The sequence below is a fragment of the Micrasema longulum genome, unplaced genomic scaffold (genome assembly GCF_059751315.1).
Source record: "Micrasema longulum isolate JH-2025_06_02 unplaced genomic scaffold, ASM5975131v1 h1tg002151l, whole genome shotgun sequence".
Lineage (NCBI taxonomy): Eukaryota > Metazoa > Arthropoda > Insecta > Trichoptera > Brachycentridae > Micrasema > Micrasema longulum.
In genome coordinates this window covers 29,179-55,573 of record NW_028279316.1, presented here as the reverse complement: position 1 = coordinate 55,573, position 26,395 = coordinate 29,179, and the positions used below count along the sequence as shown (strand labels likewise).

General features: G+C 37.4%; 1 protein-coding gene across 1 annotated transcript in view; it reads left to right on the top strand.

Moving 5' to 3' along the window:
* LOC148272916 (histone-lysine N-methyltransferase SETD1-like) overlaps positions 1-26,395 on the top strand; it is a 32,516-nt gene that overhangs the window by 3,735 nt on the left and 2,386 nt on the right. The window contains exons 5-24 of the mRNA XM_088239401.1: positions 99-248; positions 1,921-2,032; positions 5,879-6,067; positions 6,852-7,003; positions 7,344-7,459; positions 7,633-7,760; positions 10,273-10,527; positions 11,958-12,126; positions 13,247-13,386; positions 13,714-14,136; positions 14,851-14,981; positions 15,955-16,102; positions 16,704-16,824; positions 17,977-18,155; positions 19,188-19,543; positions 20,531-20,729; positions 21,129-21,267; positions 22,068-22,263; positions 24,764-25,064; positions 25,380-25,895. Coding sequence (XP_088095527.1) covers positions 99-248; positions 1,921-2,032; positions 5,879-6,067; positions 6,852-7,003; positions 7,344-7,459; positions 7,633-7,760; positions 10,273-10,527; positions 11,958-12,126; positions 13,247-13,386; positions 13,714-14,136; positions 14,851-14,981; positions 15,955-16,102; positions 16,704-16,824; positions 17,977-18,155; positions 19,188-19,543; positions 20,531-20,729; positions 21,129-21,267; positions 22,068-22,263; positions 24,764-25,064; positions 25,380-25,895 — 4,120 coding nt within the window. The remainder of the gene's footprint in view (positions 1-98; positions 249-1,920; positions 2,033-5,878; positions 6,068-6,851; positions 7,004-7,343; positions 7,460-7,632; positions 7,761-10,272; positions 10,528-11,957; positions 12,127-13,246; positions 13,387-13,713; positions 14,137-14,850; positions 14,982-15,954; positions 16,103-16,703; positions 16,825-17,976; positions 18,156-19,187; positions 19,544-20,530; positions 20,730-21,128; positions 21,268-22,067; positions 22,264-24,763; positions 25,065-25,379; positions 25,896-26,395) is intronic.

The window sequence follows — 26,395 nt, the reverse complement described above, 5'->3', positions numbered from 1 at the left end:
CCATTTCTCCATAGGGGTAGTCAGAGAGGTTCGAGAAGTCCATTGTTTTTATCTATAAGTTTGCTTTTTTTAAATGCAACATTTAAATTTTGTTCTAGGCACAGTAGGCACAATTCTCGCAGTTCAGACGCTTCGTCTGTTCCAACGCAGGATCCAGTTTACAGTTCCAAGTCTGCAGATGTAGGATACCCCCCCTCTGCTGCCCCGACACCACCTCCCTTCGACCCTTACTATGGCTCATCACAAGGGTAAGTATTTTTTTATTGACTCTTCTCATTTATATTATGTGAACTAATTTTATTTTCGGGGAAATACCTTGTGCTGTATCACTATTAAGTAGGGTGCCGCATTCTATGCAGTGTTGCCAGCACTACAACTATGAAAAACAGAATGCATGTAGGAGGTTAGATAAAAAAATGCATGGAATATATGAATTTCGAATTTTAATACGTATTTTTTAGAGCCTTTTTTCTTTTCTTAGATTGGTACATATGTTGATAATTTAGTAATCTGTGAATTTTCGGTCATTTTGAATGTGTAGTACATTTTTGTTTTAGTTATTTATTTGGAAAAACAACAGTAAATTTATAAACAATTCATATTAATAAGGCTATGCAGATGCTGGGCTTCGTTATCCGGAATATGACAAATTTTAGTAGCATTGTTTCTATAAAATCTCTGCATTGTGCTCTGGTCCAATCACAACTGGAATATGCATTGTCAATCTGGAGCTCTTTGTACAACTGCAACTCTATCAACTTGGAAAGAGTTCTGCGGAAGTTTTTACGCTACATACATGAAATTTGCTACCAAACTTTGATGTCTGAGTTGAGGTAACCATTGCTCTCCACCAGAAGGACAATTGCTGACCTCACTCTAATGCACAAAGTGATATGAGTCCCTGATAAACTTTCGTGTACCCACAAGGACCACCAGACTCCCAACACATGTTCCAGTGTGAGTACAATAGGACAAACTTTACCCACCATTCTCCCCTGGCACGCGTCCACAGAACAGCTAATCATTATTCTGAGCTGTAGAACTTGCTCCACACCACTCCTGCTGCTATTAAGTTAGCCATCCCCTCAATTCTCCTCTTTTTGATTTCTATTCATCTTTTCTTATTTCCTTTTCTTTTTTATAATTAACATATTAGTGAAATAATTCTGATTTTATTTTGTTTCATTTACCATAATACTTTATGTACTTCTTAACCAAATATTGTAAGAGCCTTCTGGGCGTTTATTAAAGGTTTTCACGACTATATAATACTTTTTGTAGACATACTAATAAACCGATTAAAAATAAAAAAATATGTACGATAATATTTAAAGAAAATCATACGAGAAAGTTAAAATAAATAATAATGATTTGGTTCCCAAAGCGTTAGGTGGGATGGAAAAGGATAAGAAAAGATTAGGATAAAATAGGAAAAAGGAGGGATTCTGTTTAGGAGATTACCCTTAAAATGCCCATGACAATACTCAGCCACATTTTGCGAGGCCAGTCAAAATATACTTGGAAACGCTCAAATGGAGAATCCGCCGCATTCACCAGACATTGCTCCATCCGATTGATGACTCATGGCCTGGCTAAGTACCACTTCCATTACTATGAAGATGCCAAAAAATGACTCGATTCGTGGAAAACCTCAATTTTAGACTTATGACAGTGTACTTCTAGGGATGCGACACGTTGAATAAAATACAGAATTCGGTTATGAAGCGCGAGAGTGATGGCGATAACTGAATCGAACTAAATTTTATGCAACATCAGTTCAATTTGGTTATCGCCGTGTTTTAATTAAACATCGAACATCAAATGCGTTTCTTATGTCACCGCCGACTAGTGTAGAAGCTCCTACATCTAGAGGTAAAATCCTACATTGGTGACCCTGACGTGAGATGTTTTCTCTTCTAGCTATAGCGGTTACCGTGGCTACCATCAACCCGGCAGCGGTCACTGGTCTCACACCCCCTCCACCACCTCCTGGCCGCATCACGTCCCCGCAGATTGGCACAAGTCCCACGAGGTAAGCCTCAAATGCGTACATGCTGCATTCTTGAATTCATTCGCTTTATTCCCCGCATCGAGTGGCACATTTTTATGTTCATAAATAACACTGCGCATTCCTTGCAGAATATCACAGTGACGAGGGATCTCATTTATATTTTTTAAAAAACATGACATGGCAATAATACAACAATTGTTTTTTATTTTTAATTTACGGTCCAGCAAAAAATTCCATCTTACTAATATAATTATTTACATTAAACATTGTAAGATGTTAGCAAAAATAATACTCTTCGTGTTAGGTTATTATATCTTGGGGTAATTACTACAACTTGGTATCTTTAAAATTAGGATTATTAAGTTACCCGCTAAAAACACATATTGGTCTCTTCTTCCATGAATGCTACAAATAGACAATTCGTGATTAATTGAATCCATGACTCTATTTTTGTATGGAGAATAAAAAAACGTGTTTTTAGTGGGTAATTTACAAATGCTGATTTTGAAGTTAGCTTCTTGTAGCAATTACCCTGGGATATGATCAGTAAGTCTTTAAAAGATGCATGACGTAAATCAACTAAAAAAACACAGTATTAATAATTTCTTAAAAATTTTAAATATGAGTTACATTAAACTATAAAATTTTATGCCATGTCGTGTGCCAAGCACAACAGCTTTTCTCTGTTTTCAAAAGGCACTACAAATTTACACATTATAATTAAATTTAACAATGCATTGTAAATATGTGTTAAATCGGAGACGGGTTGTGGTCCCGTGGGTAGTGTCCAGACTCCGGATCAGGGGGTCTGAGGTTCGAATCCGGCCTTGCCACAACCTGTTTCCCATTTTCCAAAACGCTTATTTATGACTAAATGAAACTGGCCTCAAAATTTCAAAAATTGGGTAAATAATATGAATGTAAATATTTCTCTAAAATAAAAAAACAATAAATTATCCAAGATGTTCATTGTTTTCTCTCTATGACAATAAATGTATGAGATACCTAACTAAATTTTTTTTTTTTTCGTTGTTGTTTTGAAATACTATAGTTTATTAAAATTTTTAAACTCTGCTGAGATTCATACTTATGGCATCACTATTTCTCCCTGTGAAGTAAATTCGGAACACTGTTAAATATTTTACTAATTTGGCTAACTTAAACATTTTGTGCCATTTTGCATGTTATCAGATTGGATTGATGAAGTACCCATGTATATGATATATGTATTATTGGTACCTTTTGCCCTGATTTTCCCTGATTGTATGTTTCCATCCATAGAAATAAGAATAGTCCAGAAGGAGCGTAGAATCATATTTGAATATATAGGACTGTGTCCAAAAAACCCTCTGCTTTGCCCCACGCGCCGCGCGCATGCGTGAAGTCGCCCCGTTATGTTGCCAGATCGCTAAAAATATAATCATAACACAAATGTAAGATAATTAATTACGTTTTTTGGAATAGCAATTTGTTAATTTCTCTAAAATTTTACTGTACACGCGGAAACATTGATTGACACAACTAAAGATTGAGTAGATTAAAGGGTCATTCAATAAGAGTAATTTAATTAATGATCTTTAAACTTTTAATTTAAAACAAATTTTATAGTCCAGAAACCGCATACGCACATTAAACAGAAGGCGACTCAACTACTCATAAATGAGTAAGTTTACGTTTTGACCCATTAGTTTCTTTGTAGACGTCGCTCAGTACGCAACTCCTGATTTGAATTTAACCATGCCGTGTTGTGTCCTTTTAAAGTGTAGAACTACTGCTAGGATCTTAAAGAAACAGGATGCAATCACATTTCATGTGTAATTATCAAATAAATGTGTTTGTCACAAATGCATTACTTAAAAATATAATTATTTTTCCATCTGTCAGATTGTCGAAGAAACAAAATGGAAATTTTGTTAGTGTTGCCGGAGTAGTTAAATTTTTTTCGCTACTTTGCTCATCTAATGAGAGAAATAATTAAAATTGGACCTCTCGGATTAAACAACGCCGTGGTGGACATTTGGCCGGCATTATCTCTAAAACATAAAATATTATTTAACGTGATATAAAAATATTCGTTTTATGTAAAATAAAATTTGTTCTATATTTTAAGTTCAAAGTTCATTAATTAAATTACTCTTATAAAATGACCCTTTACTTATCTACTATGTTGTGTCAATCAATGTTTCCGAGTGCACAGTAAAATTTTAGGAAAATTGACAAATTGTTTTTTTTACCTTACATTTGTGTTATGGTTATATTCTTCGCCATCTGGCAATATTACTCGGTGACTTCAAGTATCCGCGCGGCGAAAGTGTGTCTAAGTGGGGGAATTATTGGACACAGTGCGATGTATTCGAATATGATTCTACGCTCCTTCTGGACTATTCTTAATTCTATGGTTTCCTCATTATATCCGAGCTCTCGCTATTTCTGTGATCCTTGTAACCAAGTTGGTTAATTAATTAAATGATTTGGGGCTTATAACATTACACTTCATTAAATTCTAAGACCTAAGTTAATGAGAAAAATAATTATATTTTGCAAGATGATTAGTATCCAACCACTAATACACGGAAAAAAATTAGTTAATTAAATTAATTTATTAAATTAAATTATAAATTACCACATATTATTATGGTTGCATGGACGACATTTATGTATGTTCCCTTTTTTGAAAAAGTATGTTGCATGTCACGGGCTATTGACAAACAAATCATCGAGATTGAAATACAAGGTATATCCAGAAAGTATGTTCCGATTGACAGGTACAAGATAACAAGTACATACGTAGGATTTTTCTTGTTGTTGGGGTTGGAGCTCCTACCGCAGTTGGAGATTGATAGAAGAAACGAAGTTTTGTGTTGGTACACATATTTTTTACATGGCGAATAAGATACATCACTTGCCTCTGAAGCGCAAGGGTAACGGAATGAAGAGTTGAACTGACTGACTTGGGCTACATTTTGGAACTGACTGACTGATGTTACCACGCCCTGTAATTCTTTTATAGTCCACGTTCCTTTGTTCCTCGTGTCTTGAGGACTGGGAATGAAGTTTATGTGCTCCGGGACATTGCTCTGGATATGTCATCTGATTTCTTTGTCCTGTATACAATACTGTTGGTTTTTCTGAATATAATGTATTTTATTCGGCAGAAAACGCTATGTTGCTTCTTGGGTCGTTGCTCTATATTTCAGGTAAAATCATAAGGCATATGTGTATGTCATCGATCACTGGACTTTGACCCCCACACCTATTCAGAAAAAAAATGATTTTGAGAAAAACTTTAGGCCTTTAAGTGTTTTTCTCCATAACTCTCACCATTTTTTTCACCGGCTCAAGCTTTTATATTTCCTCTTCATAAAAGGGTGCCGCCTGCAATTTAATTTTTGTGTTCCTCAGTAAAAGCTTTTGGCACAAAACAATCTGAAAAATCCAGTATTTTAATAACTATTTCATGAAGAAGTGATCTTGCAATTTTTAGAAAATTCCTGGAAAGGACTGGTTTAATGTTATTCGCATTAAGGGAACGAATTACAGACAAGCGAAGATTTTTTTATTTATTTGGCATTTCAAAGAAGCACCATTAAGCATACATAAAAGTCAGCTAACTCATAATGCCATCAACTCCTCAATAGTTCAGGGAAAGTACCACACATGCGCCAAACTGCAACCGCAGAGATGTGACAGCAAAAAATTCAAACGTAACTCACTTTCTGAATGTACCTTGTAATATAGTGATGACGCGTAACAGTTTTTTCATCCATTTTTCTTATCACGAAGAACGATACATTATCCCCATCCCTATTAACAGTCATTATTCGGTTGCGTTTGTGTGTGGACTAACCCGGCCTGACCCGGTTGCAGGGCGCGCATGCTGCGAGCGGCTCCACTCCCCACTCGTGGGGCACGCCCTCTGCGCCCCCCACCCCCGCCCCCGCCCCCCTGCCGCCCTCCGCCCCACCATCCGCCCCTCCCCCGCAAGAGCCGCCGCCCCCCGACACAGACGCCAAGCCCCCCAAAAAGGAGAAGGAGAGCACTAAGGTCAAGTCCAGGGTGAGTATTATACAATTGAGACCAACATTTAAATCTGCCGTAAATTATTCCAGAGAATAATAAATAGCTTTACAATATTCTATCTCTTTGATAAAGTCTAGTGTTTATATGTAATAATGAAATTTTTTGACACCGCGAACACGTTTGCGGCTGTGCCGGCTATTGCCGTCAAAATTGTGTCTCGTTTAGAAATGTCAGTCCAAAAGACATTAGTAGTGAAAAGACAGATATAGCCTGGGTGAAACTGATGTTAATTTATTTTATTTATTTTATTTATTTATATATATGCCCAACGGGCATTTTTAAGGACATATTTATACATAAGAAAATATTATAAAGGAAGAAAGACACAACGGTATATAGTAGACTTGGTGGGAGTGGAAGCGGGAGAGAGGTGTTTATAGTTGAATTTGATTCAGTGATCGTTTGAAAGAAGACAACTTGTTATCAAAGAAAATTTTACATCAATTTTTATTTATTGTGTATGCAGATAATTGGGAGAATTCCATATTTAATTTGGTAATGTGGTAATGTATCCAAAATAAAACAATGTCCTAACAAGACGAAACGCGTCACAATATACCCTTTGTATATTTTATAAAAAATAAAGTAGAATTACAATCCAATAAACTTGTTTTATTTTGGATACATTACCACATTACCAAATCAATTTTTATGACATTTTAACTGTGGAGTAACTTAAAATGGTATTTGCCTCTACTGAAAAGTCGTGAATTGTTGAATTTCCAGCAATGATAATTAATATTATATTTGCCGCCTATAGGACGTATCACCAAAGGACAAGAAGACAAAGGAGCCCCCGGTCAGCGTACCAGAGAATATGGAAATCAAGAAGGAGAAAGAGAGCACAACACCCGTGAAAGCGGAGACCTCCACGTCTGCTGATGGATCCAAGATTGTGGACTTAGACACCAGGTACATTGATTCATTCGTGTTTAAGAAAAAAGAACAACAGACATTCGATCAGAGGCTTAGTCTATTTCTTAAGGCTTATTTAGGTTATTTCATCACTATAATAATTTAGTAGCAAGGGAGTGACTAATTTAAACATTGATTTAACTGGTAACTTATTACATTGTATTTGACATAATTTTTTATTTAATTGAAGCAGGCGAAGTATCAAATATATCAAAAAGATGGTTAAATATAAATTACCTAAATCGAACTAACGGAGAGAACTGAGCATAATTTGTTTGAAATGATTTAGTGTGGAAAGCACATCTAAACCTTTATATTGTGTCCCTTGCATTTACAGAATAGCCATGCTACTTAAGGGAGGGGGTGGAGGTGGTATGGCTCCCCCTTTCCTACAGTTGGGTCTCAGCTCCGAGGAAGATGATGAATCCGCCAACCACAAATACACTCTTCCAGGTGAGTCACTTTATCTTCATGCATCAGTTGGCCGAGATACGCTGTGCTCTATGGGCCATCGGGTGCGGATGGGAGTAATTTTACGATGATCAATTTATCTTTTTCATTCTCACTAGGAGCGTTTGTATCGAGGCAGGAATTAATCACGTTAATAATACGATTGTTAATTTTAGAGGACTGGAAGATGGTGGCGAGGTCGACTTCCGTCACTCCTGAGCCGGAGCAGTGCCTCTCCACCCCTCCTTCCCCCTTCCTCAGCCTGGAGATCTATCAGGAGTGCCACCAGAAGACGGTACATCAAGTGAGGAACCATTTATTTTAATATATTATATTACAATTTTGTTATTATTAAAGCCCATGTGTGCCCTTTGTCAAGATTCAAAATAAAAATTGAAAAAAATAATAAAGAATTGAAGAATATTTTATAGAAGTCTAGGCATTTACAGGGTTTATGACCTGTCATTCGCTGGTTTAAGTTGCCACTTTACAAACTGTGTAACATTCACCATTCTACCTATGTTTGAACATCTGTAATTCTTAAATTCTTCCATCTGTTGATCTTTGTGAAGTTGAAGAGCTGAAACCTTTGTTGATACGGGTGACATTCTGACCGAATTATCTCACCGAAATACTAGGCAGCGCCTGGAAATATTTTTTAATTTGTATTCTTCTTGGACCAGCTGGTCTTATCAACAATATTTTATGCATTTTTAGAACTTATTAATACATTACAACAGAGATGAAGAACATTTTATAGAAGGTAATGTAGAAGTATAGGCATTTACAGAGCTTTATTATTATTATTATTTATTGCAATAACAAGCTCATCATCGACAAATAATCGTTTTTGCAGAAGATCAAAAACAAGAATAAAAACATTTACAAACAGTTGGTTTTTGTCAAGTAGGTGATGCGATGCACTGTTCCCATTGTATGTGCGATTTCTCATACAATGAGCCAGTTTTTGTTAAAAACCCATATTTTTTTTCTACAATTTAAGAGGCAAGAGGCTCAATTTTCGCGGTTTTTAAAGTATCCTTCTATAGTTCTTATTTAGAAAAAAAATACCATTAATATATCAAAAAACAAACAAAATTGCAATGAGTCAATTTTTGCTGTGTGCCTTTCATATATATTTTTTCAAAATTTATTTATTTTCAGTTCACAAACAGTAAAATATATAACAATATATACACATTTCATAAAAAATAATATCACTAAACAAAACAAAAATTTAAAATGTTAAATAGACCAAAATTAATTTATAATTTTTTAATATTTTTATTTGTTTATTTTTCCATACACATATTATTTACAAAGAGATATAATTACAAAAATGCATCTTAAAATTAAGCTATTACATGAATTGGAAAAAATGCCCACAAAGACTTCAGCGTCTGAGCGTGGGCCATTCCTTTTTTCACTTATTTGTTTATAAATTTGTATAAACCACTTTAATTTTTTTAATTACACTTCAACCGGTTTCGAGGTTACTACCTCATCGTCGGGGATTTAACTAACTTATAATTACATGCATTGCTATTTATATAATAAAATTTTGTATGAAAGAGAGAGAAAGAAGATAAAATAAATCATAACGGGAATAGTTTTAAAAGAGGACTCGAAATTAAATTTAATTGATTATTTATTATTTGAAGTTTTTGATTAATGGCTTTACTAATTTCTAATCGTTCTAAATTATCTAAACGAAAACCATTTTTATTGACATGCAAAATTTCTACACCCGTTTCTTGATTAAATTCATGGTTTTCGGATATAAGATGATTTGCGAATTCTAAAAAATTATTATTACTCAGACATCTTATATGTTCTTTGATTCTAACTTTAAATTTACCTTTCTTTCAATTTTCTGTCTCTTTCATACAATATTTTATTATATTAATAGCAACGCGTGTTATTATAAGTTAGTTAAATTCCTGAAGATGAGGTAGTAACCTCGAAACCGGTCGAAGTGTAATTAAAAAAATTAAAGTGGTTTATACAAATTTATAAACAAATAAGTGTAAAATGTCATACCACAAAGTGAAAAATATTTTTGATAACAATAATATATTCCTTTTTTAATTAATAAAAAGTTAAAAGCATATATATGTATATGGTATGACATGAACATGAAAAAAAAGAAAATAAAAAGAAAATAAAAACTAAATAATATGCTGTTATTACAAAAACATGATTTATTTGCAGAATGCATTTATTTATTTTTTTTTTTTTTTTTAAGTGTATCTGTTCCTTCCATGCTGATCCAAGACCTCAAACCTACTTTAAAATGTACCAGTGATTTGATGTTTTGTAGTTTCTTGGTTAGAAAATTGAAGGATCTTGGACCAACATGTGAAGAGTGCCTCTGTGCGAACTTAGTTCTGCATCCTGGAACTGACAGTACACTATCGGATCAGTTCAGATGCAGTTTATTAAAATTGAATTTTAAATTGTTGTTATTTATACAATTTATTAAAATTTAACTCAAATATTCAATCACGGGGTAATTACTACAACTTGGTAACTTCAAAATCAGCATTTGTGAGTTACCCACTAAAAACACATTTTTTTATCCTCCTCGTGAATGCGTACAAATAGGCAAATCGTGCTTTCAAATCATCATAATATGATTTCATCGTGTGATTGAGATTCATCCGGCACTTCCTTATTTGTAACATTCACGGAGGAAGATACAAATTTGTGTTTTTAGCAGGTAACTCAAAAATGCCCACGATGTAACGGTAGAGAAACGTTCAAGCATCCTATCCACACACAATACACAGATCATTCGCAATGCAATTATTTTGTAGATGGCGCTCGCCCGGCAGAAGGAGAAACAGTTCAACTCTTCGCTCCTGGCGCAGCGCCTGATGATGGCGGAGAAGCTCGGCTCCGACATCTCGTCCAGCGAGGACGAGCTGCTGACGGGCGGCCGCAGGAGGACCTCGTCTCCGCCCCGAATGGGCCGCATGCCCCGGATCAAGTTCCTGGACGACGGCAGCAAGGACGCCACCATGGACTCCACCGCCACGGGCATGGAGGACAGAAATCTGGATGATGATCAGGTAAATCTTTTGATGGCGGAAAACCTCAGCTTCGCTCTAAGATGAATTGGTGCATAGGGCACTGCATTTGTGCACCAAATGCAGCTTGTATCGATCTACGTTACATGAGGATAAGGTCATGAGTCTTACACTTCACGACGTGGTTCAATAGTCCTTAAACAACCTGACCGATCACGATGTAACATCATTAATTATATATATATGTATAGCGCATGATAAATTTTGCACAAACAATATTTGAAATGTATTTTACTTTACGAAGTATTTTTCATCTTTCAATAATTCAAAGGTGCCAAATAATATGCTGAGGTGTAATTGTACTCGTTGCAAAATGTAAATATTTTAAATGATGACATTTAATATTAGGAGTTGCCACGCAGCAGGTTACAGTGCGGCACTATCAAAAAACATAATAATCCTGATGAAAAATGTTTATCCTGTCGGTAATTACCGACAAGTGCGGTCATTGTGATTAAGCAACTGGTGTCAGTCCGGGAAAGATGAAGGATTTTAAATCAACATTTCATGTCCACTATCCTGGGAATCGAACCCGAGACCTTAAGAATGGTAGGCAAGTGCGCCAACCACTGCACAACGAGGCGGACTTATCTCCACTCGATTTCCGTAATTTGTTCACTTAATATTATTGATATTTAAAGCATTAACTTTGTCATCAAACATTTTACTAAATGTTATTAAATATTTGTATATAACCACTTACCGACTTTTCTATGTCTATCGGTTTCGAGACGTACCTGTCTTTTCATCAGGACACCAATTAAACTAACGTGCAAAACCCACTAATCAGTGCATGTAAGGGTTACTTATTAAAATGCATGTCATGCTGGTTTTATATTTTTGTGCAACAATTATGGTGAAGGTGTATAGTGGGTTTTGCATGTTGGTTTAATTGGTGTCCTGACGAAGAGACGAGTACGTCTCCAAACCGGTAGACATAGAAAAGTCGGTAAGTGGTTATATACAAATATTTAATAACATTCAGAAAAATACTTGACGACAAAGTTAATGCATTAAATGTTAATAATTTATTGTCTTTATTGATATTATAATCATCATATTTAAGAATGGCATTAATTTTCGAGACTTACCTGTCTCTTCGTCAGGATACCAATTAAACCAACATGCAAAATCCACTATACACCTTCACCATAGTTGTTGCACAAAAATATAAAACAACATGATATGCATTTTAATAAGCACATGCACTGATTAGGACAAACATGCACGGGTACATCTCGAAACCGGTAGACGTAGAAAAGTCGGTAAGTGGTTATATACAAATATAAAATAATGTTCCAACACTGGGGTGTGTCTCATCACTCGCTTTTTTACTGTCAATATGCAATTTACATTGTAGGGTAAAAGGTACCCAGTGTTTTGTGTATTAATAAAACCCAATAATATTGCAGATGTCTCTGTCATCCTTGTCGTCTACCGAGGCCAAAATAGAGGAACAGGCTGTCCCCTTCACGGCGGCGCCGCCCCCTGGTTTCCCAGTGCGTCCTCCCCACCCCGCCGGACCTCACTATCAGCCTTTGGGCGCAGTCACTGCCCCCTACCCAGTTTGGCCTCCGCAAGGTATGAAGCAGATCCTGTTGATACTTTCCATGATTTAGGGGAAACCGGTATGCATAGTGGGACACAATATGTAGTGGAACACGGTATCTAGTTGGACACAATATGTAGTGGAACACGATATAAACTGGGACAAAATATATATGTAGTGGAACACATATAATGGGCACAATATGAAGTAGAATGCGGTATATAGTGGGACACAACATGATGTACGGAATGTTCTGAGTTCGGTTTCCAGTGAGAACACAATATTCAAAATGTTGTTTATCTCAAGCTTGGATGTTCTGTGCCGTAATTACCACTGTAGTTGGCCTCCTTGCCTGTTTTTGGTGAAACAAATGTCACAATTTACGGTGCATGTCACAATTTACTAAAATGTTAAAATAGACACTTAAACATAATGGTCAATTACCTTGCATCTACTTTGAATTTAGTTTGAGACAGCAATTTACAATTTTTTTTTTTTACCTTAATTTTATTTACAATTTTAAGCAAATGCGGCGGCACGCGGCTCGGCGCCTTTTGACAGATCAAATGAGTTTTGAAAAATTTTCAACGTTAAACGGGGTTTTGAAAAACGTAATAAACATCATTGAATGAGAATGTAAACATATTTGAATGAGAATGTATTTAAAAAATGGAACCCAAATATTTCGGCGGGAAAACGTAAAATTGAGAAACATAAAAACGAGGTTTTACTGCATCTATTAAATTTAAAATAAAGTATCTATTAAGTCCTTATAAATCTTAATCAACTAATCATTACAATGTCCATCTCTTGGTGTGAGGATTAGCTTGTTTGCCCACCAAGCATAAGGTCTCGGGTTGGATTCCCTAAAAGGTTAACTCAAAATATTTATTCAAGGTGTTTTTAAACCGCTATGTTTCATAGTCCCTAGACTGGCAGCATAAGCTGATCACCCATGTAACAAATTAATGATCGAGATATGTTGCAATTGATGTATCTTTGCAGTCCCCTATCCAAAAATTGCCAATGCAAAAACGACTCCTGTTATGTGAGGAACTATAGTGTTGATATTTTGATTCAGTAAATTTATTTTGGGGACTAACATCTTGTAAAAATTGAATAACAATATCTATTTTAATTTTTTCCTCGTAGCGGGCTACCCAGCTGGGTATGCAGGACACATGTACTCGGCCGGAGCACTGTACCCGCCTCCCATGAGCGACCACCCGCGGCCGTACGCCCTTCCCACCACAGTCCCGCACTACGGAGGCCACATGCCCTATGCACCTGTTGTAAGAATCTTTCTTTGATTGAAATCGACTTGTAAAATAATGTTGTGTTTAAAAAAAGAAAAGAGATTGTAATGGAAGATTAACTTGTAATCACATGAACGTACATTCTATTCTCCTTAGGATGAGGCTCAGTACTAAACAAGCTCTGTTGTTACCTGTGTAGATCTATTGTGATGGATCCCCGTAAGTTGATTCTCGCCCTCAAAGCCTAGGTCTGTAAAGAGCCAGATGCTATTAAATCTATTGCTAAATCTCCTCCAAGTCCACGTCCTTCAAGTTCAGGCTATTAGATAAGAGGTGGTTTATTCTGTATTATTTTATTTGCAGCACCGCGAGGATCCTTACTATCTAACAATCAAGGAAGTAGTTTTGCGAGTAACCGAAGAACTGAAACAGATCCTCAAGAAGGACTTCAACAAGAAGATGATCGAAACCACCGCCTTCAAGCACTTCGAGAAGTGGTGGGACGATCAAGTGTGCGGGAAGCCCGAAGACAAGTCCGTCAAAAACGAGAAGCGGGATGCGGCTACCCCGCTGCAGGACATCTCCAACAAGAAGGAGGAGAAGATAGACTCCTTCAAGGCCATCCTGGACTCGAGCCGGGAGCTGGATCTTGGCGGGTACGGGATGGCAGTCGGGCTCGGCTTGAGGGCCACCATCCCTAAAATGCCGAGCTTCCGGAGGAAACGAATGATCCCCTCTCCGGTGATAATGGACGAGGATTCTTCAAATAAGAGACTCAGTGACCAGGTGATTACAGATTTTTATTGTTTTTACAGGTTCCTTGTCTGCGTATCATATATGAGTCTTAATGTTTCAAATCCCACTCTGGAAGCTTTTTCTCATCATCATGCAGACATTTCCATCCACTGCTGGATATAAGCCTCCCTTATATTTCTCCATGCATTTCTATCTTTAAATTAGTTGATTTGGTTCCGTCCGCCTTACCTATACCTTTCTCTTCCCAGTTCTGGTTTTCAAAGGCATATTCCAAAACGTGGCGTACGTGAGTGGCCTTGTCAAGTTTTACACTGGCTACTTCTACTATTGACAAAATCATAAAAAACGATAGGGTCATTTCAAGTTTTAAAAAAATAAAATAATATCAAACCAGCCGACAAACAAATTCCCTTTTCAAAAATGTTCTCCCTATGTTCCATTATATAATATGTCAATCTTGATAACTCCTTACGGAGTGAAGTCCAGCCTTTGTGGACAAACGTTTAGACATACTTCAAAACTTCCAAGACACATGTGATAAACAATTTATAAATTAAATATATTTGCAATGTTATTATTAGAACACACATAACAATATGTATGATATGTGTGCCCTACTTTAAGATTTAAATAAATAAATACTCGTAATATTCGTTGAAAATATTATGTTAAAGGAAGTTTTTCTTTTTATTTTTTAAATCCATTTTTCTGATGTAGTTTAAAGATTCTGTATTTTTTTAACAGGAAGAAATAGTCCAGAACTCTGATACTGAGAAGGAGACCACTCGGCTTTCCTTTGCTAGCCCTCACCGAACTGGAGGGTCCTACCTCACCACCGCTAGAAGAAGATCTTCCAGCAAGAGCAGCTCTTCGAGGTAAGTCTGACGAAGAATTTCACGGCTATAAGTTTATTTCAGACGGGTCGTACGCAACATGGTAAAGTTGCATTATGTTTTAGTGATATATTTTTTATTTTATTTAGTACTTTTCGAAATAAATTAATGTTTCTATGAAAATGGTGAATTTTATCTTTTCTCTTTTTGTGACCCGTATAAACTTAAACATTATTTTTTTTCCCCACTCTCAGCTTTTGAGTTTGCACACTTGCTATGGAAGGAATATTTTATTATTTTCTCACACCCAATCAAGCTTACTTACTCATCGGGTCCGGACTTCAGACCTTGTCACTCCAATATGCAGAGAAAGATAAAGCCTTGTCCGTGGCCATCCTCAAATTATCCTCTTCACAAAGCTGCATTTGTGGACACTGCAACAGATGAGGATCATCCTGCACCTCTCCACGATCGCAGCTCGTGTCATCTCCCTCCAGAAAACCTTACTCTGTTGATTGTAATTGCACCTAGTCACCCCTACCCTTAGTCTGCTGAGAACTTCCACGTAGGGAAGTCTAATCTGTTGGTGGTGTTTGTGCTTTTAGATGGCATTATCCAGAGTTGCTCTCTACAAGTCATTTGTGACTTTGAGGAAACTCCTTCTTGATCCCAGTCTCGGAGGAGCCATTCGATGGTCCTAAAAGGGGTGTCTAGGGTCATGGATCCGTTTGTGTCTCTCGATGTTCGCTGCTACATTATATATACATACATCAAGCAACTAGATCTCTTCCGTCCCTCACGGATTATGCATGCGTATTTATTAATTTAAGTTAGGACACCGACAGTAATATGAAATAAAGCACGCCACTAACAGTTGTGGATTTTTACCTTATATTCGCTGGTCAAGTCGCACAAATAATCATCAAGAGCCGCAAGTTTGACATAATTGTTCTGCAGTATTATTAATTTTGTAAAATTTATTATTTCGCCTAATTGTCCAGTTTGTAATACGCAGGTCATCCCGTTCTTCCTCGGAGAGTTCGAGCGAGAGCAGTTCCTCCAGCGGCTCCGATGTGTCACTGACCAAGAGTAACCGGGAGGCGCAACGCCCGAGGATACCGACAGCTATCTACTCCGACACAGACAGTGACGAGGAAGATAAGGTGAGAATAACTGCTCAATCATTCGAAATGGTCACGCGTGGCATCTATATTATTATTTCTCTTTTAAATGCAGGCCCCGTTGTCTACTATACGTATTCAAAAGGTCAATTTTTGTAAGATTTCATCCGGTATTTCAATCTCCATCTCAGAAGAGGGTGAGCCATGTTAGATGGAGGCCATCCGAACCAGAGAGGCTCCGTATTAATTAGAAAATTCACTAGTTTTATATAGATTTCCTGGTATTAAATATGAATACTTGTTTATGCAATACATTTATAAAATAACAATAAGTATTAGCTTTCATTTGCTAATCCTAGAACCCGATGACTATAGGTTTAGTAAAATAAACCTACAAGTCGAAAAGTTTGAAAGTGTCAACCGTTTTTATTGATCATTCATTTTATTCTTTTGATTTAAATATCTATTTTTATTTATTATCAAAAATAAGAAAGGTACTGCAGTTTTTACATGACAAATCATTTGGGCGGGGGTGGCTTCCGCCGTAGGAGCTGTAGCTATTTTTATTTTGGGCGGGTGGCTCCCTCTATAGGACTTCTAAGGGTTAACAGCGTATAACTGATTATGGTACTTTATTTTACAGCTGAAATTACCCCCAAGGCCCACCAAGTCCACAAAGGAGAGAAGAGAAGCTGCCCGAAAAGTTTACTCCTCAACTTCTGATAGTGATTCTGATGCTCCTCCAGAGAGAAGAAAACCCCTTAGTGAGTTGTATTCACAATATAATATGTGTACAAGTGTCGAGATTCGTGCATTGTGTGAGGCTGAAACATTTGGCGGCCTCCGTGGTGTAGTGGTCAAGACGCTTGACTCACGCACGGAAGGTTCCGGGTTCGATTCCCGGTGAGAACACAAAAATTAAAATGTAATTTTTCTCAAGCCGTGATGTAATTCACCACTGTAATTAGGCCTCCTGGCCTGTTGTGGTGCAAAAAATTTTTTTTTAAATGTAAAACATTATATCGACGAAGTCAAATATGCGGTGTCTTGTTTTGGACATGTAGAGCGAATGGACAGCAGAAAAACGGCTTTAAAAAATTTGCAATATGATTGTTGATGGATTCTGAAAATGAGGAAGACCGAGATATAAAGGGCATTTATTTATTTATCTAACACTTTATATGCATATACATTTTATATACATATAAGGGCGGGCATATTGCCTTTAGACAATTTATTACTACCTACCCAAACTGTTAATCTTGAGAAAATAAGTACAAGGTAAATGGACGCAGTCTAGGTCTTAAATACAGAATCTTATCATTTCATCCAAAATTTCCAACAAAAATAAACTAAACATCTACACTATTCTATGAAGAGAGGAGAGGGGATAGGAAGGAAAGAAGAAAGAGAAAAGAAAAACTCAAATATTTAGATAGTGACATTTCAATCCTGATTTAAATGTTAATAAAGAATCTCTGACATTTGTGGGCAGATTATTCCACAATCGAGCAGCTATTACCGTAAAAGAGGAGGCTAAAAAATTAGAGTGGCCAAATTCAAGAAAAACTTGAAGATGGGCATGTCAAAAGTCAGAATAATCGGTGCGCGTGCATGAGAAGATGTATGAATATAGAGGTAGAGTGATATGGTATTTTATCCTCTCTGCCTAACCCCATGGGAAACGGCGTGAGGGTTTGTATATCGCACATCCAAGAAAATAGTCGCTACATAAAAAAGCACAATTTCCAGGAGAGCCAGAAACCTATTAGGGCATGTTTGAAAATAATGTAAAATGTTTCTCACATTATTTTTAATAAAAAAAATAAATATTAAAAATGTACAAGGGTAAGTAAATAATATGTTTGGGCAATTTTTTTCAAGTCTGTTTATTCCTCTCAATTCAATATTTTCAGGTAAATCTCAAACACCCCCTCCCATCCAAGAGCGACTGGGGTCCCCCATCCTGTCCCCCGAGGAAGAGGAAGACCCGAAGGTGGCCGCCCCTTCCACCGCCGCCATTGCCGCCGTGGAGAAACCACCGCTGCCCATGGATAGGATATATTCCGACTCCGAGGAGGAGAGAGAGTATCAGGTAAGGCTTGAAGGACTTGTCGATATCCACAAATATAAATTTAAAGTTCTTGGTTTATTTTTAAATCATATAAAAAACTGTACTTGTAAATGTTGTATTTGAATAAATGACAAAAATCTTCAAAGTCCTATAAATAATTTAGCAGTGGAAAAGACGAACGTGACCCTGCAGTCAAACAAACTTTTGCGATTTTTTTACAGCTTTACAGTTTTATTTTTCTACACAATTAACTTGTGTATTTGTAAAGCAATTTATCAACAAAAGAAACTCATGAAAAAAATTAAAAATAATTGGTACTTACGATTTCAAGAAGCTCATATTTGAGTTAAAAATTTAGGCGCTATTTTGAAAATTCTCAATTTCATGATTTATTTCAGTGTGGTACACCATCTACTAAAAGGTGAATAAAGAAAGGCTTTAAAGAAAATGCAAACATATTTACTTTTAAACGGGAGGAGTGAGAATAGTGTTTTACGAGTATTTACTAAAATAAATTGCCTACTTATCAGATTAGACAGGCGCAGTTGGTCAAATGGCTAACTGTGAAACTGGCATCGCGGGTTCGATTCCCGCCTGTGTTGCAAAAAAGGTTTTTTCTCAATTGATCTGGGTGTTGTGGTGTATTTTTCATAGCTCCCTTCCATATCCTCTCTTTCCCACCTGCTGACGAGCCTCTAGAATAGAGGCTTAGCGAGTCATTCTTTTTTTTTAAATATATGAATAAATTGCATACAAATACAAGGATGAATTGCATAGGTACAGATTAGAAGATCACAAATTAATTTTGGCAAGTTTTACTACAAAGTTTAGCACTTTTATATCGACGGTAGAAATGCAAAAGTTCCTACACAACAAGTTTTTTTTTAATTAATAAAAGAAATCCATATATACTACCTGTTATTTTAGCGTGATTCCTACATAATCAAATAATGAGTATGAGATTTTTGAGAACTTTTTCCTTTTCACCGTCGATATGTACTTATTTATTGTGCAATTCCAATAATTTTTTTAAATTATGTGTTCTTTCTCCAGGAAAAACGAAGAAGAAACACGGAGTATATGGAACAAATAGAAAAAGAATTCCAGGAGGAGCAGGAGAGGAAGAGAAAGGAGGATGAGGCTCGGGCGCAAGAGGAAGAGAGAAAGAAGGCGGCCATCAGCCAACCCAAGGAGCCGGATGTGCCGAGCGCGCCCAGCGAAAGCAGCGCGGGCAAGAAGGCGAGAAGAAAGGACGGAAGGAAGAAAGAGAATGAAAGAAAGACGGAGGAAAGCGAAAAACCGGTGACGAGTCTCCAGAACGAGGTTCTGAAGGGAATAGATAAACCCAAAGAAGAATACTCGGCTATCAAAGCTCTCATCAAACTGTCTACCAGTGATTCCCCTATTAGGTAACTTTCAATTCTTACATATTTTTTTTCAAATTATATACATTCTTGATATCAATGTATCTCATCATCGTAAGCTCGTATTATATAGATCAGAAAATGGTACAAGATCTTGTGCAAGATTTGACCCAATTAATATTTTGTCGTGTAATACACAAATCGGGTAAAATCTGTGTTCAAATTCAGAAAAATTAGAACACGTCCTATTTTTCCACATATATTTTAACAAAGATCGCGCACCCATCCCACACTGTGATACTGTTAAGGCTGAAGTTTGATAAAAAGTAAGGAAATCATATGATTTTGCCATTTTGAAACGCCGTTCTTTAAATAAAAAAAAACTCGCGCACAACCTTTTCATGTCCAAATTTTCATTGAATACTGTGTGATGTACAACAAATTTTAAAATGCTTACCATGTCTGCTAGCTCCGGCCCTTTCAGTCTACGGTCATCTCATTTAGTCGACCACTGCGTTGTTGGTCTTGGCAGCTCGTATGGCCTCGTTTAAAATCTGTTAACCAATATTTTTCTGTTATAAACGAAGGAGCAGACTCCCTTAGAGTAGAATCTAGCTTAGCTTTGATAATGGTTGGACCGAAACCTTTCAAATGAAAGTATGAAATTTTTTGCATGTTTACGAATTCATCGAGAGCGTTCACTATTGATGGCTGCCAAATAAATACTAAACAATTTCGTGTCTTCAAACTTATTCTTTTTAATGTTGATATTTTACACCACAGTTTTTTTTTAAACAACAACCCCAATCTATACATCAGGTCGAGTACTTTTAGGACAGCCCTCATACTTCGTTTCTCTTTTATTTACTTGGGCTGCAAAAATGATTAATATTCCTAGATGTGACACAGCACGTAAGTCAAGGGAGGTTTTAACATAATTTTGACACGCTGAGATAAAAAGGTTACCTATCCCTGCCCTATTCAATCTTTCTTTGCACATAATGTGTGTTCATTTCTAAACCATTTTTTTAGTGAAACCCTTCCATCCTTGAAAAGCGAAGCGCCCAGTGAGACGAAGCCACCCGCGCATATAGTAGAGCGGGCGGTGTCCTCCGAAGAAGAGACCCTGGACGTGCGGAGGAAGAAGCATAAGTCTGTAGACCACCGGCTCCCGCAGAACTCCGACAGCTCCAGTGTGCCGGTGCTGCCAGATCTCAACGGTGTTAAGGAGGTAAATTTACTCTGCAATGGAAAATGAAAGTTCACTGTGCCAAAACAATAAAAATATACGTATTTTTATGTATCATATTATCACTATGATTTTCAAAGTTTTGTGATTTTTTTAATCACCACCGAAACATTAAAATTACAAAATGATTAAAACACTGATCTGAACGGCAAAACATAACTGACAGAAAACAAAGAAAACGTGGGTTTCATCATTTCATCATTCCCCTTCGGCACCTAATGGTGCATAGGGCACTGTATCAGCACACCAATCAACACATAATTTTAAAAAATAAAAGTAGAATTAAATCCAATAAAAGTATAGATACATTACCAAATTTTAATATGGAACTCTACCAATTATCTGCATACACAATAAATATTTTTTTATGTCTGACTCCAGGTATGTGGCAACAGTCAGTCCTCGGAAGGTGGGTCCAGTCCGGCGTCACAAGCTTCCCAAGTGGCCTTGGACCACCCTTACTGCCTTCCCCCGCCTTCCTCCGCATCACCTACAGCTAACCATCTCCATCATGACCACGGTAAGCGTCAAACGTGACTCTAATCTCAACATTAAATTTCATTATCATCAGGACGTCGCAATTTGATCCAAACAGTTGGCAAAGAATGCGAACGACACAACACGTGTCCAAAGTTGCTTCTACACTACGAGGCCGACTTATCCTCACTCGATTTTGTTTTTCAAGATTTTTACTCAAGAGTAGCCATCGTGTCTAAAGTATCGTTCATGGACAATGCAATAGATAGGAGAATATTGTATTTTCCCAGCTCGACCGCACGGGACAATACGAAAATTCGGCCACAGTTCACATCGGAGCACTGCGAAAATGAATACATTTATTACGAGCGACGAAAAATGTTGTTTATTTTATAACAAGATGCATTGCAATTGTTAAAGGACAAACTAAATAATGAAAGGGTTTTTTTTCTGCTGCCAATTTTGGAAGAAAAAACGCATGGCAGCGACATGCACGCGTCGAGCAAATCACTACAATGCGACCACGCGCGATGGGGGGGTAATTATTGTTCCAAGGAGATACTCTGCCCGTCTATCTCCGTGACAATGGTCGAGTCCTGGGACAAAACAATATTGTATTGGTGTAAACAGCTTTTTAAACATTCTTCCAGAGTTCTGGTTCTATTTCACTCACAGAACTATGTTCTTCATCCTCCTGGACACAGAATGAAAATAAAAAATCATAGTGGTGTCATAATAACATGCGAAAATAAAAAAAAACCTGTTTTTAGAATACTGTTTTTTTTGTGTAATGGTATTTTTTGTGGTTATATACAAAACACTGAACTTTTTCATCTTGTCCAGGGTACACGTCGGTGCAGGGCGGTGGGACGCCCCCGGAGGCGGCGGCGGACGTGCAGGCGTCCGTGGCGCAGGCGCGCGACACCATCAGCGCTGAGGCGGCGCTGCACCGGCGCCGCCGCGCCGATGACAGCCGCCGCCGCCGCGAGGACAAGAAGAGGGAGCGGGCCGGCAAGGCGCTGCTTCAGATACAGAACAAGTAACTTACGCATTATTATCTACACTGCCACTCGCACGAAATTTTCTTCCAGAGATATTCCTCAAAATATACAAGGCCTTTGTAAGACTTCTACTGGGGTACGGATACCAAGTATGGAGTTCCTTCTTTACTCGAGACATCGAGCTACTGGATAATGTCCAAAGATGTGCTCTGCAGATTAAAAGCACCAGGACTTACATCATCGGAAGAACGGCGGAAGAGAGGGGACTTGATAGAAACTTATGAGATACTAATTTATTACTATGACTGACGAGATATTTCAATTGAATTCCAATGCCAATTTAGTGGGTTATAACTGGAAGCTCTATCGTCTTATATTTTAATGATGGTTTTGCAAATAAAATAGTTTGGTTATGTTATTTATATGTTTATTCGTAACAATATTTTTTTCTATTAATTTTAAAAGACGCTTTGCATTCTGTTATTTCTCGATTGGTACTAGAAGTAAACAAATAGATCTTATCTCAAAAAAAACTTTCCAGCAGGGCAGTTTCAGACTGGAATATATTGCCAAAACTATTTGTCCATTCCATTTTAGTCAGCTGGTTCACAAACCGTCTGAATGCTTTTTATCGGTTTCGCAATTCACAATTTTGTCAGTTCCCGGGCTGACAAAGGATGTCCAGATCTTGGTCATCAATTAAAACAAAAAAATTCACACCAGCCAAACGGAACCTTCGCTAGCGATGACACTTAGCATACTGACTGGCAAAAGGTAGCTCTACACGAACCTACCTGCAGAACCCGGTATAAGAGGGGATCGTATTCACAAATTTAAAGATATGCCCGGCTTGTTTTAAATAGTTGTTGTGTAATTAAAGCATTTTCTTATCATAAACAAGAACTTTGTCATGTCTAATCAAAAATTAAGGCGTGGAAAGCAATTACCCACCAATTGTTAATTATTTATTAAAACCCTTAATTTAGTGCTGCGTTTTATTAACCCCTTTCTTGGCAATTCTATAGGACAGTGTTCCGCAAACTATTTCTGTTAAAGGTACACCTACCAAATCAGCTCTCATCTCTTCATTGATTGTCCTCAGGCATTTTTTTTTCTTTTCATGGTCATGTCATACCATATATATGTGCTATAAACTTTTTGCCGTCGACCAAAACGGAGTGTGGAGGAGACAGTTTAATCATGAATTAGAGGCACTGCATGGCGAACCCAACATTGCACAATTCATCAAAATAAGAAGATTACAATGGTTGAGCCATGTGCACAGAATGAATGATAACCGCACCCCAAAAATTATTATTTATACCACTCCGGAAGGCAGACGAAGCAGAGGCATACCAAAATTAAGGTGGCTGGATAATGTAGAAAGTGACATTAGAGCGATTGGCCTGACTAACTGGAGAAGAGCCGCGGGGTGCAGGGACGAATGGAGACAAACTCTGCAGGAGGCCAGGGCCCACAACGGGCTGTAGCGCCCACTGATGATGATAAACTTTTTAATAATTACAAAAGGAATGGCCCACGCTCAGATGCTGTGGTCTTTGTGGGCATTTTTTCCAAGTCATGTTATAGCTTAATTTTAAGATGTATTTTTCTAAAGTGTATTTTTGTAATTATATTTCTACGTAAATAATATATGTATGAAAAAATAAACAAATAAAAAAATAAATAAAAAATATTAAAATAAAATAAAATAATAAAATATATAAAAAAATAGTAGTGAGAGTTGAAAATCCCAATTCGCATAAGTAGGTTGTGGCAAATGGTAATAGAATTGCAACAGCACGCTTTGTAAGCAGTGGATACTCATTTTTTATATGCAGCCAAAAATGTGCTAGCTCTACTTTGGAAAATTGAAGTTTTAATGTCCGATTAGTTTTTAACTCCTGAACTCGTCCTGTACGTTTATCGGTAAGTGTCCAAGGAAAATGTTATCTGAGAATGGATTTCGTACCCAGTCCAGGTTGTAGGTCACACAGGAAAATAACACTTCATTTTTTCTGCTAAATAGCTCCAACTGTTTCACAACCAAAGCCTGCACTTCTTTTCTGAATCGGCAGCCATGAGATTTGGAAACATTTCATTACTACCATTGACCGTGGCTGATCCATAACACCAACTTAGCGCGAAAGCTTTCAATTTTGTCCGAAGACGTTAAAATATTAGAATTATGCCTTCCATTTTTCTATTATTATCTTCACAAAACCTTGACTTTTTACCGCGGCACACCGGATACCGTAATAAATAAATAAATAAATTATGATGCCATTAACTATGCACTTCCAATGTGCCTTAACTCAACATGGATTTTCTAGTAAGTCGGGGCAAGTTAACAGGCACGGGTCGTTCCTGATCGTGTAACTATAAACTGTGTCTCTGTACTCAATAAATGAATGTATTATGTTATTAAAAATATTTATACCTCATTGTGTTGCCAGCATAAAAATCTATTTCAGCCCAGATTTGTACTGTTTTTGACAGAACATAATATGACTGTTCTCTTCTCATTTCTTTTACTAGACTTCACGAAGAGAAGTACATCATTCCTGCGGAGAAACCCATCGACTCTCTGGACAAGGTCGTGTTTAAGGCTCGCGACGTGATGGCCGAGATGCAGGTCATGTACGAGTTCCTCACTAAGGGCATCGACGCGGAGGACATCCTGCTGCTGAAGAAGTCCTACGAGATCCTGCTCTCCGAGGACAGCGAGGGATACTGGCTCAACGACACCCACTGGGTGGACCACTGCCCGACCGACGTCCACTACAGCCCGCCCAAGAAGAAATCCAGGAAGCACGCGTACCAGGCGGAAGAACTACAAGTTAGTACCGATATAATTCAAACGTTATTAACACTCTTTTTCTAAATCATAATCTAAAATATTTACATAAAAGTTTCATAAATCTAAAAACAAAAAATATTGAAATACAATGGACACATAGATGCGTAAGTTTTCACAATCACTTTTATCAATATGTATCTTTTTTTGGTGGTCCCGTGTATGTTGGATTCGTTCCGACGTTTCGGCTACCATCGCAGGAGCCATCTTCAGGGTAAATTGTTTTAGAAACTTTAGTCTTTCCTCCGTGTTAAGTTACGTTCTTCTCGGGATGGGCTAACATCTTCAATTTTCCAGGTGCACAACACGGGCTCCGCGAGGACGGAAGGCTTCTACAAAATGGACTCCAAGATCAAGGCCAAGTACAAATACCACCACGCGAGAAGCATCGCCCTCGTGGAGAATCCGTCCAACCCTCAACCCATGGAGAACGTCAAGTTGCTCTCGGCCAAGATGCAGGGCCTGTCCAGGGAAGCGCGTTCCAATCAGCGCCGCCTCCTCACGGCCTTCGGTACGGACACCGACTCGGACCTGCTGAAGTTCAACCAGCTCAAGTTCCGGAAGAAGCAGCTCAAGTTCGCCAAGTCGGGCATCCACGACTGGGGCCTGTTCGCCATGGAGCCTATCGCGGCTGACGAAATGGTCATCGAATATGTGGGGCAGATGGTGCGACCGATCGTAGCCGACCTGCGGGAGATGCACTACGAGGCGACGGGTATCGGCAGCTCGTACCTGTTCAGGATCGACTTGGATAATATCATCGATGCGACAAAGTGTGGCAACCTTGCCCGATTCATCAATCACAGTTGTAATGTTAGTACCATGGTTTTATTTATCAATAAGTCAAACTCAAATCACGGATTTTCTTATTTTTTTCATACCTTTGATTTTCTTCCTCATTTCCCCTACATTCGTACTACTTCTCATGCACATGAAGAGACACATCAAAAAAATATTACAACAAATTAGTCAGTGATGTCTCCTTCATTATTTTATAACAAATTAGTCAATTATTCATGGTTGTGCCAACATATTATAATTAAATTACAAAACATAAAAAAATCATAACATTGATAATACGACACATATATATATTTTTGGCTTAGTTTGATAGACAAATAAAAAAAAGTAACATGCCATTGAATTTCCTCGTTTACTAAAATATTCCAATTTTAAGGCCATTTTTAACATCAATATTTTGAGTTTGTCCAAATTTTTGTAGACAAGGACTGGATTCAACTCCCTGGGGAGCTGTTAATATCTTTCAACAGATGAAAGAATTGAAGGAATATAGATGTGCAAATATGGGCAGA